Source organism: Rattus norvegicus, chromosome 3 (genome assembly GCF_036323735.1).
Source record: "Rattus norvegicus strain BN/NHsdMcwi chromosome 3, GRCr8, whole genome shotgun sequence".
Classification (NCBI taxonomy): domain Eukaryota; kingdom Metazoa; phylum Chordata; class Mammalia; order Rodentia; family Muridae; genus Rattus; species Rattus norvegicus.
In genome coordinates this window covers 188,666,199-188,682,821 of record NC_086021.1, presented here as the reverse complement: position 1 = coordinate 188,682,821, position 16,623 = coordinate 188,666,199, and the positions used below count along the sequence as shown (strand labels likewise).

Genomic DNA, 16,623 nt, shown 5'->3' with positions numbered 1-16,623 from the left:
AAAATATTCTGGTTGCTACTTCATAACTGTAATTTTGCTATTGTTATGAATTGTGAATATTTTTGAATATAAAATCCCCTTTTGTCAAAGGAGTTATGACCCACAGGTTGAGAACCACTGAGGTTTTTTTTTTTTTCTTACTAAGGTTTAAACAAATTTAATTCTACTGAGTATTAAAACGCTAAAAGGAGAAATGAAACCCAAGGGCGGAACCCAGAGGAGGAAGAGAAGGGGATGATCTTTGCTTCTGCGGTGTTATCTACATTTGCCTGACTTGTTAACAAAAGCAAATTAGGTGCTGATAACTTGTGACACTTTCTTAACTGTTGAGTGGACAGGAATGTAAGTGGAGTCAATGTTAAAATGAACTTTTCAACAACAATTTTAATTTTTAAAAGGCATCTTACAACCTTAAGTTTGTTCAGGCTTGAGAAATGCAGTTAACAGTTCAGTCTTGGGTTCATCCCTAAGGAGACAAACTTGGGCTGATCTGCTTATGGCCTCCTGTTTTTACACAGGATGGAGCTGTGCAGTGAAGGAAGGGCAATGCTGCTTCAGTGCCTGCACAGGTTTTCTTCAGTGACATGCTGTCTGCCATGGGTGCCAGGGGCTCTAAGAGTTAAGAATGACAACATATGTAATTAGAACCACTAGAAATAACAAGAAAAACCACCTATGAGCAAAGCGTACAGGGAAAGCTCCGTTTGTGGTGAGATTATACACTGGCATTTAGAGAGAATGATCATTGAGTGCTAACGTAGGACTTCTTCCAAATTATGAGAAGAAATAGGGAGGGAAAGCTGGGGGATTGCTGTTGCTGTTTTGTCTTCTGAGACAGGGTTTCTCTGTGTAGCCCTGGCCATTTTGGAAGTAGCCCTACAGGCCAGGCTGTCCTTAAACTCAGAGATCCACCTGCCTCTGCCTCCTGGTGCTGGAACTAGAGGTGTGTGCCACCACACCCAGCTTGTTGATGGATACTGTCTTCCAAAGGCCTGGTGGAATGGAACCTTTTCTCATGTGGTCAAAGCTAAGGACTGAAAGGATTTATGTAGCATTTTTAAAAACAGCTTAGGGGCTAGGCTGAAGCTCAGTTGGCAGAGCTCTTACTGAACACACGTGATGTCTTGGGTTTCATCCCTAACAGTGTATACACCGAGTGTGGTGCATACCCGAGTCCCAAGTATTTGAGGACAACACTCGGAGAATCAAAAGTTAAAGGGCATCTTCACCACAAAAAGTTCAAGACCGACTCCTGTAACTGGGCTTTTCTTCCTGACCACCTTGTTCCCAGAAATAATGACTCTGAGACTAATCATTTACTAATAAATGCTTAGGTCAATAACATTGGCTCTGTTCCCTGACTCAATAATCCAGTTTATTCTAGGCCAAATTCTTCTACTGGCTAGTTTCCTCTCTGTCTGGGCGAATCTCTCAAGTCTCACTATATCCCAGAATTCCTCTCTCTGCTGGAACTCCCACCTCATATTTCCTGCCTCAGCTCATTGGCCAAAGGGTTTTTTTTTTTTTTTTTAATTGGCAGGTAAATGCTTTTACACAGTGCAGAGATTCTCTCTCTCTACAAACTTGGGCTATACAAGACTTTCTATTAAAATATCTCCCCAGAAGGGAATAGTTTTAGTAATAATATAGTGATATAAAAACCATCTTGGCATTATCAAAGATGTCTAGTTACAAGTTCTAGAATCTTGCACTTTTAGTTTGACTCAGGTGACTAGCCTAGGATTCGTGCTGTCTCACCCTTCTTTCATGTTGTGACTTGTTCTTTGATTACTGAAAGACACATTTTGCTCCCAACCACATAACCAGGATTTCCTTTAAATATCTTGTTTCTTTGCTTATTTAGGTAACTAAGGTCACACCTAACCAAGTATTTGGCAATTCTGAAACCAAACTCTAGAGTCAGTTCTAACTCTAAACCAACTTTGCAGTTTCTCGAAGGGGGCTTGCAGCCTCAGGATTTCTTTCATAAAGGAGAGCTATTAAACCAAGCTTTTGATATACTATATAAAAGACCCTGCCAAATACTGAAATGTGAAACCTTCAGGTTGAACTTACAGGTGTTAATGCATAGGGGTTGTAGAAAATTCCTGAAACTCTGGTATATCTAGGGATGTCATCAGTCACATTTCTGTTATACTTAAACACGTACCACGGGAAATTATGAGTTCCTTAGCTGAGGCTTAATTTCCTCCCATAAATGTTTACTTTGACTCTTGGAGATGGAAAGTGTGTATCGGCTCTGTCTCCAACTTCTTCCAGATGTTTACATCAGACAGGTGTCCACACTGTCTTGGAATCACCTGGGTCATTGTTTCTATACGTGAAACTGGTGGCCTCACCGCCATTTCCAGATAAGTCAGAACAAGGATTCATTATCAGTGAACCGGTTTTAGGTTTTTTTGTTTTTGTTTTTGTTTTTGTTTTTGTTTTTGTTTTTGTTTTTTTTAAGATTATATTTATTGCGAAACTGCTCTCAGGCAAGTTCACTGGCCCCAAGGATTGAGGCCAGGGGACTGGCCATGGAGAGAGAAGAAGAAAGGGCTCGAGAGAAAGGCAACAGAGAGATAAATTTTTAAAAAATGACTTTAAATGTTGCTGGTTCTGAAGCGCCTGTTTTCTAAAGGAAATCTTTTCCCTGTCTCCAGCTTACCTTCTGAAAGGCGAAATGTGGTTCTTTCTACCTTCTGATTATTTTTTTCCAAAGAACCTACAGTGTGCTACCAGCTATTCTGCACTTGAATGTGAAAGTCCGAGGATGATTTCAAGTGTTGCTCCTTGGGTGCCATTTTTTTTTTTTTTTTTTTTTTAAAGAAAGTATCTCTCACCATTAGCCTCACAAATCTACACCTCCCAGCCCTGAGGTAGTGAACACCTCAACCAGCTTTTACCCGGATTCCAAAGTTCAAACTCAGGTCTCCTCATTGGCGAGGCAAGCCTCTGCCAGTTGAGCTTTTTCCTCAGCTCCAGGTAGACTAGGTAACTACAGTGACTAAGGGTGACGTCATGGTAGCAAGGCCTTGTGGGAAGAACTGGCCTGGTTCCTAGAATGCCTTACTATGAGAAAGGCTGACTTCAGGAGCCTCAGGGACTTTTCAAAGAGGGAGCTACCCAAATCTACAGGTGCTAGGGGCAAAAAAACCCTTGTGGTACAACTCAGATGTGGCAGCCTGGCCCAAATACACTGAGAACAAAGTCCTGGCACCACAAACAAACACAGGTGCCCACAGCGCCTATGAATCAGCATAGCACTTGTAAACATGTCACACTGATTTGGCTGAGACTGCAGGGGCTCTTCCAGAACCCAGCCCTATGCCCATCTCTATAGAGTTTTTGTTTTTGTTTTTTTTTTTTTTAGTCACTCGAGATCCAGAGTAGATCCCAAATTCTTTTCTTTACTATCTTTATACGTTTGATTATTTTCTACGACTTCTCTCTAACCTTCTGCAGGTCACTAAGATACCCATTTCTCAGCTTTGCCGGCTGACAAGACTTCAGAGAAACCAACAATGGGAACAGAATGGATGGGGAGACAGAACAATGCTCCTTGTCCCTCGGAGCTGTTGGCTTATCTCTAGCTTCCAGCTCTGACTTGGAGCGGCTCTGTGGGCCTCATCAGGACATTCCAAGTAAAATGCATTTCCTGTTTTGGGTCCACCAAAGGTACAAAGAGCTCAGGAGTGAAGGGCAGCCTTCCACAAGCTCCCTGGATACCTTCAGGGCAGGCAGTAGGGAGGCTCAGCCTTCAGAGGCACAGGCCTTAGTTCCCTGGGGGGAGAGTGCAGCTGTTTACTGGGTGAGGTAGCAGGAAGGCCTTCGGTGCCACACCTAAGACTCCACCCTAACCTTGCTGGCTTAAGCCACCCCCTACAGCTCCTATGCCCTTTCACCTAGAGGTTAGACTACCTGTGGTTGGAACCCTCTCTGTCTGAGCTAGTATCCCAGGGGAGCCATCCATGCAGCAAGTGGTGGAGAGGGCCTGACCCAAGGTCATCCACCAGGTTCAGGGTAGAAACTGGGTCCCTTGAGCTCAGAGCTCCCAAACTCAGCCAGAGGCCCAGCTTCCCCTGGACTCTCTACCTTGGACCAGGCCCACTTGAGAGGGCATCTCACAGCTGCTGGGGTATCACTGGGAGGGGCCTCAAACGAGCTGTCAGGAAAGCCGCAGGAAGCAAGTCAGGATTCAGTCTCAAACACACAAGGGGAGGATGGCTGCTGTGAGTTTATTTTCTGCTTTGTGGAAGACACAGTTATGGGGTCAGGAAAGCTCAGTGCTGTAAACTAATAGGCTCTCTCCAGCTCCTGCTCATGTCTGTTTAGCCTTCCTAGTTTACAGGGAGGGTTGAGAGGGTGGGCTCTGGTCTAGCACCACTTAAACTTGGGCAGTCTGCTGATTCTGACAGGTCAGGACGGGGCCCTGCTGTTGGTCTGGCTAGGATGCATGACTGGCTGCTTCTTCATGGTTTCAGGAGCCAGGCCACAGGAGATCGGGCTTCTGGAGGCCTGGGGGGATTCTGCCGAGCTGTAGGGAGAGCATAAGTCGCTGGGTCAGCATTTGTTTTAATTGGGGCCACCCCCACAACCACACGGAAGATGGACTCACTGCTCAGGAGACTCCAACACTGCGGCCATGAATGGGAGGGTGGATTTCCCGAAAAAGAAGCTGGCCCACCAGTGGCCCGAGTCAGCTTTGGGAAGACCTGAGGAGCAAAGGAGGGTCACGATAGGGTCCTGTCCCTCTCCATGCACCCCCACTCCCCTTCCCCAAACCAACTCACTCCCGCCTTAGGACGTGAACTCTGCCTTTCTGCGGTCTGGTTCTGCACTCACCCGGGGAGTGGGGCACGGCGTCCCCCGGGTACTCTGCACTTCCGCCGGAGCTGTTGCTGGACGAGGAGCCCAGACGTCCTGGGAAGGGGAGGCGGGTCAGCCACAGAGCCCTGGGCCAGCCCTGGGCGGGGCTGGCGAGGGGCTACTTACGCCGATAGTAGTCATGGGTAGCCACGAGCGAGCCGCTGGAAGGGATAGCTGCCATGCTTCAGGGCCGAGGCGCTGCGGAGATGAGAGCAGAATGTGGGCCTGGTAACCGCACACCGGAGTGTACGTCGAGTCCCCCGGGTCCTGACAGTGCCTGGCTTCCAGGCGGCTCCAACCAGCCAGGGCCGGCTGCACGGTGAGACAAAGGAGCTTTGTATGCTCCTGGCCCTAAGAAGACGCGCCTCCCCCACCCCACCGCCGGACGTCACCACCACTACTACCGCTGCCCTCACCTCGGCGGAGACCCCTCCTAGCAGGTTTCGGTGCAAGGTTACGGATGGAAACGCCTGGGGCGCTAGGCCACGGTGCCCATTTGCAAGGATAACTCACGAAACACCACTACTTTAGGACCCACGCGCGTTATGCGCACGCGCGTACTTAGTTGCTTTCCTGCAGGGCAACAGGCACAACACTGTGGGGCGGAGCGCGCGTCAAGGCCCCTCCCCCTTCACGGGGGCGCCACCCATGAAATATTTGAGCTCTCCTGATTCCTATTAGATCGGTGGTAGCGCGAAGTGGTCCCGCCCTTCCCTCTTAGACTCCACCCGGAGCCGAGCAAGGATCCGCCCTACCTTCTGCAAAGCTGGTTCTGCAAAGCTCCACCTTGGCCCTAATGCCTGGATCAAACATCTGTGGTCTCGTTCCAGGCGAAATCAGCTCTGCTGCTTTTTTTGCCCCCCACTTAGAAGAGGTTAAAGAATCTCATGTGTCCCTCAGTCTGTGCCACCCTCTCGGATGTTGCCCCTCGTAGTCCATCCTGTTTGGTGTTCTTGTTACCTTTACTTGCTGCTGTCTGCGGCTTGAGCCTGTCCCCGTAGGCTTTGTTTTCCATGTACGTCACTCCGACCCTTGACCGAGTGGGTCTGTTTAACATAAGTAAGCACAGGGGGCAGCTGTCCCCGCGCGCCTCCCTACCACTGCAATCTCTGTTTTCTGGGCTCACTGGATGGTGCCTGGAGCCCCCAAGCGGTCCTGTAAGGACTAGCCAGCCCTTGGTAAGCTGAGGAGGCTGGGACTGTTGTTCACCCAACCTGTGCTCTGTTTGGAGAGGAGTAATGGGGAACAAAGTACAGACGAAGCCTTAGGGGCAGGGAGCGCTCGAACAGAAGCAGTAGCTAGCGTCAAGCAGAGGTCTGCATGTCAGAGACTCATGTTTGGGCAAATCAAGTGCTTGGAACTCTAGGGCTGGCCAGCATACCCTGCCCACCCTTCCATTCCCCAGCAGTCAGTGTTCTGCCAGACCTCTGTGGGGACTGGGAGGACCATGAGCCAGCTTCGTGCAGCATGCTTCTCCTATAACCAAAGATGCTAGACTTCATGGGGGTTAGGGAGAACCTAGACTAAGTTGGAGCTAGTAGGACCCCAGGAGGAGGCTCTCGTGTCCCAGAGGTCTCAAGGAGGCTATGGCTGGGACCCTTTGCTTGAATTTGTTGAGAGCTACTTTGTGCAAACATGGAGCCAGGCTTGGGGAAACCAGACAAGAAATGGCACAGTAGGGGTTCTGGGAAGAGAGGGGTAAGGTATAATAAAAGAGACGTGGAAAAAAGCAAACCTCCCAAGAATACAAGAGACTTGCTGGTGGTGGCACATGCCTTTAATCCCAGCACTCGGGAGCCAGAGGCAGGCAGATCTCTGTGAGTTCGGAGCCAACTTGGTTTTACAGCACTAGTTCCAGGATGGCCAGGGCCACATAGAGAAGCCCTGTCTCGAAACAAACAAATACAAGAGAGGCACAGGAACTCACAAGAGATTTACCAACACTCACCACACTCTTCTCTGGGTTATATAAGCAGTAACCAATTGCTGGAGACAAGGGGATGCTCCAGCATCTTTGACTGCAACCAGGAAACTCAAGCAGCTTCCATGACTCGTCACCCAGGCTGATGTCACCTAGGCTGATGTCACCCTGGCTGATGTGGGCCTCATGATTCAGCTGCCTGAGTCACCTACACTTTTGTAAGTAACCCTTACATTTTATAGTTTTCTCATTGTCATGACAAACCACCCATCCAAAGTAATTCAGTGAAGCGTACAGCCTGTTGCAGAGTGACATCATGGCAGCAGGGATATGAGGCAGCTTGGTCATGTTATGCCTGCTGTCAGGAAACAGAAGGATGACCTCACTCTCCCTTTCTTCGTTTATTTCAAGAACGCAGCCCACGGGATGGCGCTGTCCACCTGTAGGGACTGTCTTCCCACCTCAGTCCGAGTCTAGAGACTTCCTTCCTCTCAGACAAAATGCGCAAAGGCTTGTTTCCATGGTGGCTCCAAATCCCATCAAGTCAGTTAAGATCAATTACCACATACCCACGCTTCTACCAGCCATTCTAGTAAACTCATTGGTTCACAAGCTAGACTTGAATTTCCTCTTTGATCTGTCATTAATGTCCTGCCTGTGGTGACCAGATATTTGTTCATGTTCCCCAGGAAAAGCTATGCAATACCTGTGTGGTTCAGACAAAGTCTAGAGAGACTGGGCTGAGGGGGTTTGGAGGAGGACTGTCAGGATCAAACTGCAAACGACTTTGGGAGAAAGCCACATAGACTTCTAGCAGGAAACAGGATGCATGTAGCTTGTGGTCACTGACTGAGTCTCATAACCTGTGCTGTTCTGTCCTGTGGATGTGCAGCCTCTCTGAATCTGCTTTGTGGGAGCAAGGTCGGGTCCCACTTGGAGGCCTTTCTGGCTGTCTCAGGGCTGGACAGTTTGGAGGTGTGGTCCTTTGCTGGGGTTGGACAGGTTAAGACTGTAGACATGCTATGCCCACTTCCTGCAAGGTGCTCTCCCTACAGTGTCCCCTTGGCAGCAGAGTTTGTGATCCAAGGTGTAGACTGTGGGTCAGCACCTGGGGGAAAAAGAAGAGGGGCCATGAGAGTTTCCCACACTGGGGCAAGCTAGCTGCTTCACTTGGATGGATGTGGCTGGGGGAGACTTCAACGGGAGACTCACAGTGGGGGACCAGCTACTGATTATCCCCAGCTGGACAATAAGGCTTTCTGTCTCTCCCAGGCTACTCTTGGCTATGATCTGCGCCTACCTAATCATCCCAACTCATTCTCAGCCGCGAGTATCAAGAGTATCTGTAGTAGAGTCTGAAGGTAGTGTCTTTCATCTGTCTGTCTTTCTCTGTGTTTGTTTCTCTCCTTCCTTCACCCCTCTCCCTCTTTCTCCATTCCCCCTTCCTTCCCTCCCCTCTCTCCTATCTAAGATGAGTTCTCATTCTGCTATCCAGGCTGGCTTTAGACTCTTGAGCTCAAGTGAGCCTTCTTCAGTTTCCCACGTGCAGAGGTCCCAGGCCTGTACCATCGTGCCAGCTTTGGTATAGTCATAATTTTTTTCTTGTAAATATGGAATAATGCATGGATTTGCATGTTGTTCTTGGGCAGGGGACCATGTTAATCTCTGCATTTCACTCTCTGTGCTGTGGAAGCAAGAATGGGATATTCTTTCTTTAGAGTGGAAAAATGCTATCTAGTGAGATGGATCAGCAGGTAAAGCCTTGCAAACTTGGTAACCCAAGCTAGGCACATGGATCCTACATAAAGGTGGAAGGAGAGAGCTGACTCTACAAAATTGTCCTCTGATGTCTACACATGCTGGTTAGTGTGTGGAAAGGGGCTATGGGGCTTTGTCCTCAGGGTAGACACCTCATCCTTTCTTACCTCCTTGGAGATTCCTAGTGAGGCTGGCTAAATTACTGTCCAGCTCCAGAGTTTGACCTGTCCCTGGGTTGTGGCTTGTATAGGAGAGCCAGGGTTAGAAGCCCTGAAGTGCGGCCTCCCACTGGCTGTTTGATCTGTCCAGCAGCTGACTTGCAGACTCTACTTCTCCCATGAATGACCACAGGTGAGTGGATGCCTGTCAAGTAAAAAGGATAAGGTCAGAGAACACCAGCCTTTCTCTGCTTGGTGGATTTTGTAGGCTTCGGTATCTGCAAGGTTTGGGTTCGGGGTCAGGATGTAGGAGAATGTGAAGAACATGAACTTTGGCCTCTAGGTATAGGAAACAGGAACAGAAAACTATGTGTATGTGAGTCCACCTTTGGTGTGTGGCACAGGAGCTAGCTGGATTAGATTGCTGCCCAGATGCTAACCTTGGACAGGTGACACTAATGGCCATATATCAGATGGTTCAGGTGGATGATGACCAAGATTTCACACAGAGTGGAAATGCCACTTGCTACCTGCCACTCCTGAGCCCTATCCCTCTCTCACAGATTGGTGCATAGGATTGGCTACACACACACACACACACACACACACACACACACACACACACACACACACATTAATATATATTAATTAATTAAAGCAATTAAATTTAATTGGATATTTTTTAACTAATTTATTTACATCAAATGTTGCTCCTTACCAGGTCTTAAGCAATGGGGATCCAGCCTGTGTTTGCGCCTGTACTCTACTCTAGACACAGGCATCTGGGGTAGAGGTGGGAGCTCTACCAAAGACTGAGGTAGGACCGAGGTTCTCAGGGCTCCTTAGTTTACTCTTGGAGAATGCTGTCTTTGCAGTGACCCAACCCAAACCCCTTTGCTGATGGGTCTGGCAGGACCTGGTATCATCCAGACGATGTAAGTACAGAACAAAATAAAGCAAGTAATGTTTAATAAGACCTTGCAATATGGGGTTGGGGATTTAGCTCAGTGGTAGAGCGCTTGCCTAGCAACCGCAAGGCCCTGGGTTCGGTCCCCAGCTCTGAAAAAAAGAAAAAAAAAAAGACCTTGCAATATAGGTGGTAGCTTATGTGGCCAGCCACTTTTAGCTCCCTCAGCTTCCTTTCTGAAAAATGCACAAGTATCCTACTCATGGGTATGCTATTTTGAGGTTGGAAAGTTTCCTATAAATGCTAGGGCTATGCCTGGTGCATTGTATGTGATCAATAAGAGCTGGATATTGGGTAGGGAAGTAGCTCAGTGTAGGAGTGCTTGCCCTGGGTTCAATCTCTAGCAATACACATGCACGCACGCACGCACGCACACACGCACACACGCACACACACACACACACACACGTGCACATATGTGCACAGGTAAACACACACACAAATACATATGCACACACATGCATACACATATAAATCTGCACACACAGGCATACCCATGCACATGTACACACACACACACACGTGCACATGTGTGCACAGGTGAACATACACACAAATACATGTGCACACACATGTACACACATATACACCTGCACACACACAGGCACACCCATGCACATGTATACACCCATGCACATGTATACACACATACACACAAATACATATGCACACACATGCACACATACATATACACCTGCACACACACAGGCACACACATGCACATGCACACACACAAGTGTACACATGTACATGTGTACACAGGTGAGCACCCACACAAATACATATGCACACACATACATGTGCACACACATGCATACAGAAGCACACGCATACATAAAATGGCTAGCCCAAGCATTCACCTCAGTATTCTAGATTCTTTCTTTCTTTTCTCTGGGTCTGATGTAGCCCAGGCTATCCTCTAACTTGCTCTATAGCCAAAGATGACCTTCAACTTCTGATCTTTCTCCTTCTACCTCCCGAGTGCTGGAACTATAGGCATGTGCAGCCACACATAGCCTGGTGCTCTGAATTCCCACAAAAGATATCCAATAGATAAGAAATGTTTATTCATCAAATGAATGAATGAGATTAATGAAATACTGAATTATAGGATAAAATCCAAAGTAACTCAGCAGAAAGGGACCGGGAAAACTTCAGTTCACCTGGGAAGTGACAAACAGCAAATTCTAGCTTTGAGATCCCACAGATGTTGGGCTTATCTATCTCACAAGGACTTTTCTTTGGAGACTCAGTTGTGTAATGTGATGTTTTTCTGGAAACTGTCTTATGAGAGGATGTTTTCGCTGAAGCAGACACGTGGGAGGGCTGAGAACAGACACGGTGTTTTTCTGGAGGCAGCCTGGAAAAAGGGCATGCAATGTTTTGCTAGAGCTGAGGCTTGAGAGAACACGTGATGTTTGGGGAGGGTATAAAAATAACCCAACAGACAGTAGACGACACTGCATGGTATTGGTTCCCTTTGCCCTCTTTGCTGGCCATTGTATGTTGTGACTTCAAAGAGAGAAATGCAGCAAAGAACTTCTGGTGGTGTCCTGGCAGCTTCTTACCAGCTTCCAAGTACTCCGGCTGATTGGCAGGCCATGTGGTTTCTTCTGGATTGAACTGCCATTGCTGATTCTCATGGTGTTTGCAAGTATATCAAGCTACCATTCCTGATTTGTGTGAATTTAACTGCTGGTATCCTGACAATGCAGATTGGGTTTGCTCCAAAGAACTATTTCTAAACAGGTCCACATCCTCCTTTGCCCTATTAACCTTTCCTTTCCACTGCCTCAGGTGGGGGGATGGGCTCAAAGCAAGGTTAAGGTATTTAAGTAGGTTTTGGGGCTGTAGAGATGGCTCAGCAGTGAAGTGGAAACTTAAGGGTTCTTGGAAAAGTTGGATGAATGGTGGTTTGCCGGGGGCAAACACATGAAGGAATATTTAGCTGAAGCAGACACAGGAGAAAGGATGTTCTTCTAAAGCAAGCACATAAAAGGACTACCTTATATTGCATAGTTGAACTGCATCTGTTGGGACTCCATAGAGAGAAATGCACTAAAAATCTTCTGGTGATGTGCTGCAGTTTCTTGCCACTTCTATGGACTTGAGCCGATTGGCAGAGTGAAGTCAGCTGAGACAGATGCATGTGCTGAGGCAAGACACATGGAGGACACGTGATGTGTGGAGGGTTTAAATAGGACTCACGGGACAGTGACTGAGGCTGAGCTAGGCTTGCTCATGGAGATAGCTGTGCAATGCTTGTCGGTGTAGTGAGAGCTTTTGACTACATCAGGAATGGGCCCCGCTTCCACCCACCCAGGGAATCTCTGGATCTGCAGATGAAACACACACACACACACACACACACACACACACACACACACACACACTAGCCCATTTTTTAACCCGCCTTACTGGCTCAGTGGCCAACCCTCCTGGGGCTAGTGTGCCCTTCCCTTTACTCTTAGCTCAATACCTCTAAGCCTGCCCTTAGCTTAGTTGCCCGGTTATGGTCTGTGAAGCCCATTGGTCTTGCTGCCTGAGATGCTTTCGGTCTGCCCTTCCGTGGGCCACTCTCCCTTTTCACCTGCATTCTGTAAGCTCTCCCCTGAAACTCCGAGTCTGTTCTGTCTCTCTCCCCCAAGTATCTTGATTCTTCTCTTCCTGTCTTCTCCTCTTTCTTAGCCTGTGGGAATCTGGAAGTCCCACCTTTTTCTTTCTGCCCAGCCATTGGCCACTGACATCTTTATTGATTGATCAAGAACCTATTGGGGACAAGGACCTTAGGGTATAGACATGTAGGTTCCCAATCAACGCATCAGAACCACCCCCTACAAGTTGGTCTTGTGTCTTTGCTGAGAGAAGCAGAGCCAAGAACTTTTCCTGGCACCCCTCTGGGTCCCTCTTGCTGAGGCTGAGGCCTGGCTGTCTCTGCTAGATAGTGCCACTGCTGCTGATTCGTGTTTCCTGCCTCGACTCTACCGGACTGTACTGCCGATATATCTGTGAAGTGTTTGTGATATATCTGTGAAGTGTTTGCGATATATCTGTGAAGTGTTTGCGAGTGGATTGAGCTGCCGATGCTGACCTGTGAACTGAACTGCCCATTTCCAGACAACACAGACAGGAGTGGCTCCAAAGAACCTTTCTACACAGGTCCACTTCACCCGTATCCTTTTTTTCCACCTCTGGTGGGTGGTGGGCTACAAGAGAGGTTAAAGTGTTTAAGAACCATCATTAAAAATAGGCATTTGAAAAAATTGAAGCCACACAGGAGCTAAGAGCACTGACCGCTCTTTCGGAGCACCCGAATTAAATTCCCAGCAACCACATGGTGGCTCACAACCACCTGCAGTGGGATCCGATGCCCTCTCCTGGTGTGTCTGAAGACAACTACAGTGTACTCATATACATAAAGTAAATAAATAATCCTCAAAGTAGGGTTAGAAAAATCTAAGCCTACAAGATGTTAAAGCAATGATTGTAAAAACATGCATCAAGCAAACATGAACACATACAATAATGGAGTCAGGACTGGATGAAACTCAATGTCCATTCATGACAAATGCTCTCTACAAAGTAGTACCAGAAAAGAGCACCTTCAGTCTAGTAAGGGGCGTGGATAAAGTTTGGGCAACAAGACATGCACTGGTTGCAGGAAGGGACTCTTCACTCTCACCACAATCTTTCTATACCCACGAGTCTTAGCCAGAAAAACAAAACAAGGAAACAAGAGGCATGCGGATTACAAATGGAGATGTAAAATTATCACTATTAACAGGTAATGGTAATTGCCTTTGTAGGGGGTCTCAAGGAATCTATGAAGAAGGTAATCAGATGGACATTGAGGGCAGCAAGATCGAAAGACACAAAGCTAACACACAAAATCAATGTGCTGGGGCTTAGCGGTTAAAGAGTACTGACTGCTCTTCCAGAGATCCTGAGTTCAAATCCCAACAACCACATGGTGGTTCACATCCATCTGTAATGGGATCTGATGCCCTCTTCTGGTGTGTCTGAAGACAGCATCGGTGTATTCACATATATAAAATAAATATATCGTTAAAAAAAAAAAGCACCAGAACCAGTGCAAAGTGGGCAGCAGAGATGGCCGTGACCCATGGAGCCTCACATGGTGATGAGGATGAGGAAGCTGTTTGTCAAACAGAAGAGCCAAGAACCATGACCTCAGACCAGGCAAAATCCACAATATCACAGAAAAACGACTGCTTAAGAGGTGGGTTAAGGGGCTGGGGATTTAGCTCAGTGGTAGAGCGCTTACCTAGGAAGCGCAAGGCCCTGGGTTCGGTCCCCAGCTCCGAAAAAAAAAAAAAAAAAAAACCAAAAAAAAAAAAAAAAAGAAAAGAAAAAGAGGTGGGTTAAGCCTGGCAATGGTGATACCTTTAATCCCAGTACTCAGGCAGCCAAGGTTACACAGAGAAATCCTGTCTCAAAAAAACAACAAAAAAGATGAATTCCTAAACTGGGTGTGGGGGTGCACTCCTTAAATCCCAGCATTCCAGAGGCAAAGGCAGCCTGGTCTACATGGGGAGTTCAAGGACAGCCAGGGGCACATAAGGGGCACATAGGGAAACCGTATCTCAAAAAACGAAGTGTGTGTGTGTGTGTGTGTGTGTGTGTGTGTGTGTGTGTGTGTAGTAAAACAGTGTTTCACTAGCTGGTGAACCAACACTGGATCAATCCACCATTGCACCCCAACATAGAGATTACTAGTGTGTGTCAGCTTTGTAAGTGGGTGCGGTGGACCAAACTCAGATCCTCACGTGTGCCAACTTTCCAGCCCCTAGGAGCAGGAACCCCCCCAAAACAAACAAACAAACAAACAAACAATTGTGTGTTTCAGAGAGAACTGGAAGGAGCCTGCGATCACAGGATGTGACTCAATAGTCAGCATGCCAACCCACAAGCCGATGAACCGATTTCATGGCTTCCCGGTGAAAATCAGCTAGGTGCTGTAGACATGAACACACAGATGCTCAAGGTAAGTTAGAAAAAGACGAATTAGAATCGCGAAAGTAGAATAGAAAAAAGAACTGCGCTGCTTCAGTTCTAAACATTGAGGTCAGATTTACTGTAAAGCCAGTTTTTTATTTGTCAAGAGGTCTTTATGTGTATGTCTGTGAGTTGTGCACACAGGTACGAGGCGAAGCCTGGTAACTTCTTCGATCATTCTCCACATTACAGAGGCAGGACCTCTCGTTTGATCTGGAGCTGGCCAATTCTGGCTATTGTAGCTAACCAGCTTGCTCCAGGGATCTCTTGTTTTTGACTCATGAATGCTGGGTGAAGAGACTGCCATGCCTGTGTGGCTTTTATATGAGTTCTGGGGATGCAAACAATGGTCTATTTACAGAAAACAAAGGCTCATAATTTTTCTTATTGCCATTTCTTAGTATGTAAATATGAAATTAGCATATTTATGGATTGTATTGTATTAGAATGCTTGATTTTAGAAACAGCTGTTTGGGATGCTTGGGGTAGGAAAGAGACAGGAAAAACTTTCTGGGAATGCAGAAAGGGGAAGAAGCCCCTTGTCCTGGAATCCCATTTGCGATCTTTGTTGTCTGAGAGAGAATCAATTTTGACACAGCTTGTAAACTCGAAATTACCTGCAAAGGGCTGGAGGGATGGCTCAGTGGTTAAAAGCACTGACTGCACTTCCAGAGGTCCTGAGTTCGAATCCCAGCCACCACATGGTGGCTCACAACCATCTGTAATGAGATCTGATGTCCTCTTCTGGTGTTTCTGGAGACAGCTACCCTGTACTTATATATAATAAATAAATCTTTAAAAGAAAAATCACCTGCAGAGATAGTGCCTGTCCTAAAGGCATCTCAAAGAAGATGTCAAAAACAGCAGACCGTGTTTCCACTGGGTGAGAATGTGTGTGACCCACAGCTTAACGGCTAACGCTCCCCTAGTCCCTAAGTCTAAGCAGCACATCTCATGACATCGCCTTACAATCTCAACTAACAACAACACACTCCTTGGGCCGGAGAGGTGGCTCAGCAATTAAGACTGATTTCTGTTCCTTTGAGGACCAGAGTTTGGTTCCCAGCACCCATGTTGGGGCTGCCCACGGCAGCCTGTAATTCCAGATCCGGGAGATCTAAGGTCTCTCTGGCTTCTAAACTGTTGGATTATTAAAAGATATCTGTAGAGTAACAGAAGGTAGAAAAAAGATAAGCTTAGCCTAACGTCAGGTGCAACCATTTCATTCACATTGAGGGAGCATCCTTTGTCACCCGTGAGTCTCCACAAGAAGATGAAATGCAAGTTTCTTTTTTTTAAAGATTTATTTATTTTATGTTTATGAGTACATGGTAGTTGTCTTCAGACACACCAGAAGAGGGCATCAGATCCCATTACAGATGGTTGTGAGCCACCATGTGGTTGCTGGGATTTGAACTCAGGACCTCTGGAAGAGCAGTCAGTGCTCTTAACCACTGAGCCATCTCTCCAGCCCCGAGATGGAAGTTTCTTTTTTTCTTTTTTCTTTTCTTTTTTTTTTTTCGGAGCTGGGGACCGAACCCAGGGCCTTGCGGTTGCTAGGCAAGCGCTCTACCACTGAGCTAAATCCCCAACCCCAAGATGGAGATTTCTTATTTAGAAAATAATTTCGTAGCCCAGTGGTAGAGCACTTACCTAGGAAGCGCAAGGCCCTGGGTTCGGTCCCCAGCTCCGAAAAAAAAGAACCAAAAAAAAAAAGAAAATAATTTCGTATTCTACAAGAGCGCTGGAAAATGTAATCATTCGGTGGTGAACTACCGTTCCTAATTCTGAGAGGATGTCAACAAATGCAGGGCCTTATTGCTGCCTTCTGCCGAGGAGGGCCTCATCTGAGTGGGTAGTTCTGGGTCCATTGAGGAAGGACCCACATAGCAGGGGAGAATCTTGATCAGCTGCAATGAGTCACTCGATTA

The 16,623-nt window shown here is 47.2% G+C and overlaps 1 protein-coding gene and 1 long non-coding RNA gene across 5 annotated transcripts; one reads left to right on the top strand and one right to left on the bottom strand.

Annotated features, from left to right (window-relative positions):
• Positions 1-4,222: 4,222 nt before the first annotated feature.
• On the bottom strand, positions 4,223-6,001 carry Ppdpf (pancreatic progenitor cell differentiation and proliferation factor). 4 transcript variants are annotated; one of them, XM_006235748.5, is made up of 5 exons: positions 5,833-6,001; positions 4,999-5,070; positions 4,849-4,926; positions 4,622-4,718; positions 4,223-4,540 (listed from the first exon to the last, which is right to left on the bottom strand). In XM_006235748.5, the coding sequence occupies exons 2-5, from the start codon at positions 5,051-5,053 to the stop codon at positions 4,423-4,425; spliced, it is 348 nt and encodes a 115-aa protein (XP_006235810.1). In that variant the 5' UTR covers positions 5,054-5,070; positions 5,833-6,001; the 3' UTR covers positions 4,223-4,422. The 4 variants fall into 4 exon arrangements, with proteins under 4 accessions (XP_006235810.1, XP_006235808.1, XP_038960622.1 ...); XM_006235746.5 differs by lacking the exon at positions 5,833-6,001 and adding an exon at positions 5,289-5,597; XM_039104694.2 differs by lacking the exon at positions 5,833-6,001 and adding an exon at positions 5,289-5,573 and having other exon boundaries at positions 4,999-5,184.
• Positions 6,002-6,038: 37 nt separating this feature from the next.
• On the top strand, positions 6,039-16,169 carry LOC134486215 (uncharacterized). The gene is made up of 2 exons (XR_010065066.1): positions 6,039-13,916; positions 14,544-16,169. It is a non-coding gene; the product is annotated as an uncharacterized LOC134486215 (long non-coding RNA).
• Positions 16,170-16,623: the final 454 nt, after the last annotated feature.

Coding starts and splice junctions, on each gene's coding strand:
- Ppdpf (XM_006235748.5), bottom strand. CDS start 5,053: ATGGCAGCTATCCCTTCCAGCGGCTCGCTCGTGGCTACCCATGACTAC. Junction 4,927..4,998: donor TACCCATGACTACTATCGGC/GTAAGTAGCCCC, acceptor TCCCCTTCCCAG/GACGTCTGGGCTCCTCGTCC. Junction 4,719..4,848: donor CGCCGTGCCCCACTCCCCGG/GTGAGTGCAGAA, acceptor TTTGCTCCTCAG/GTCTTCCCAAAGCTGACTCG.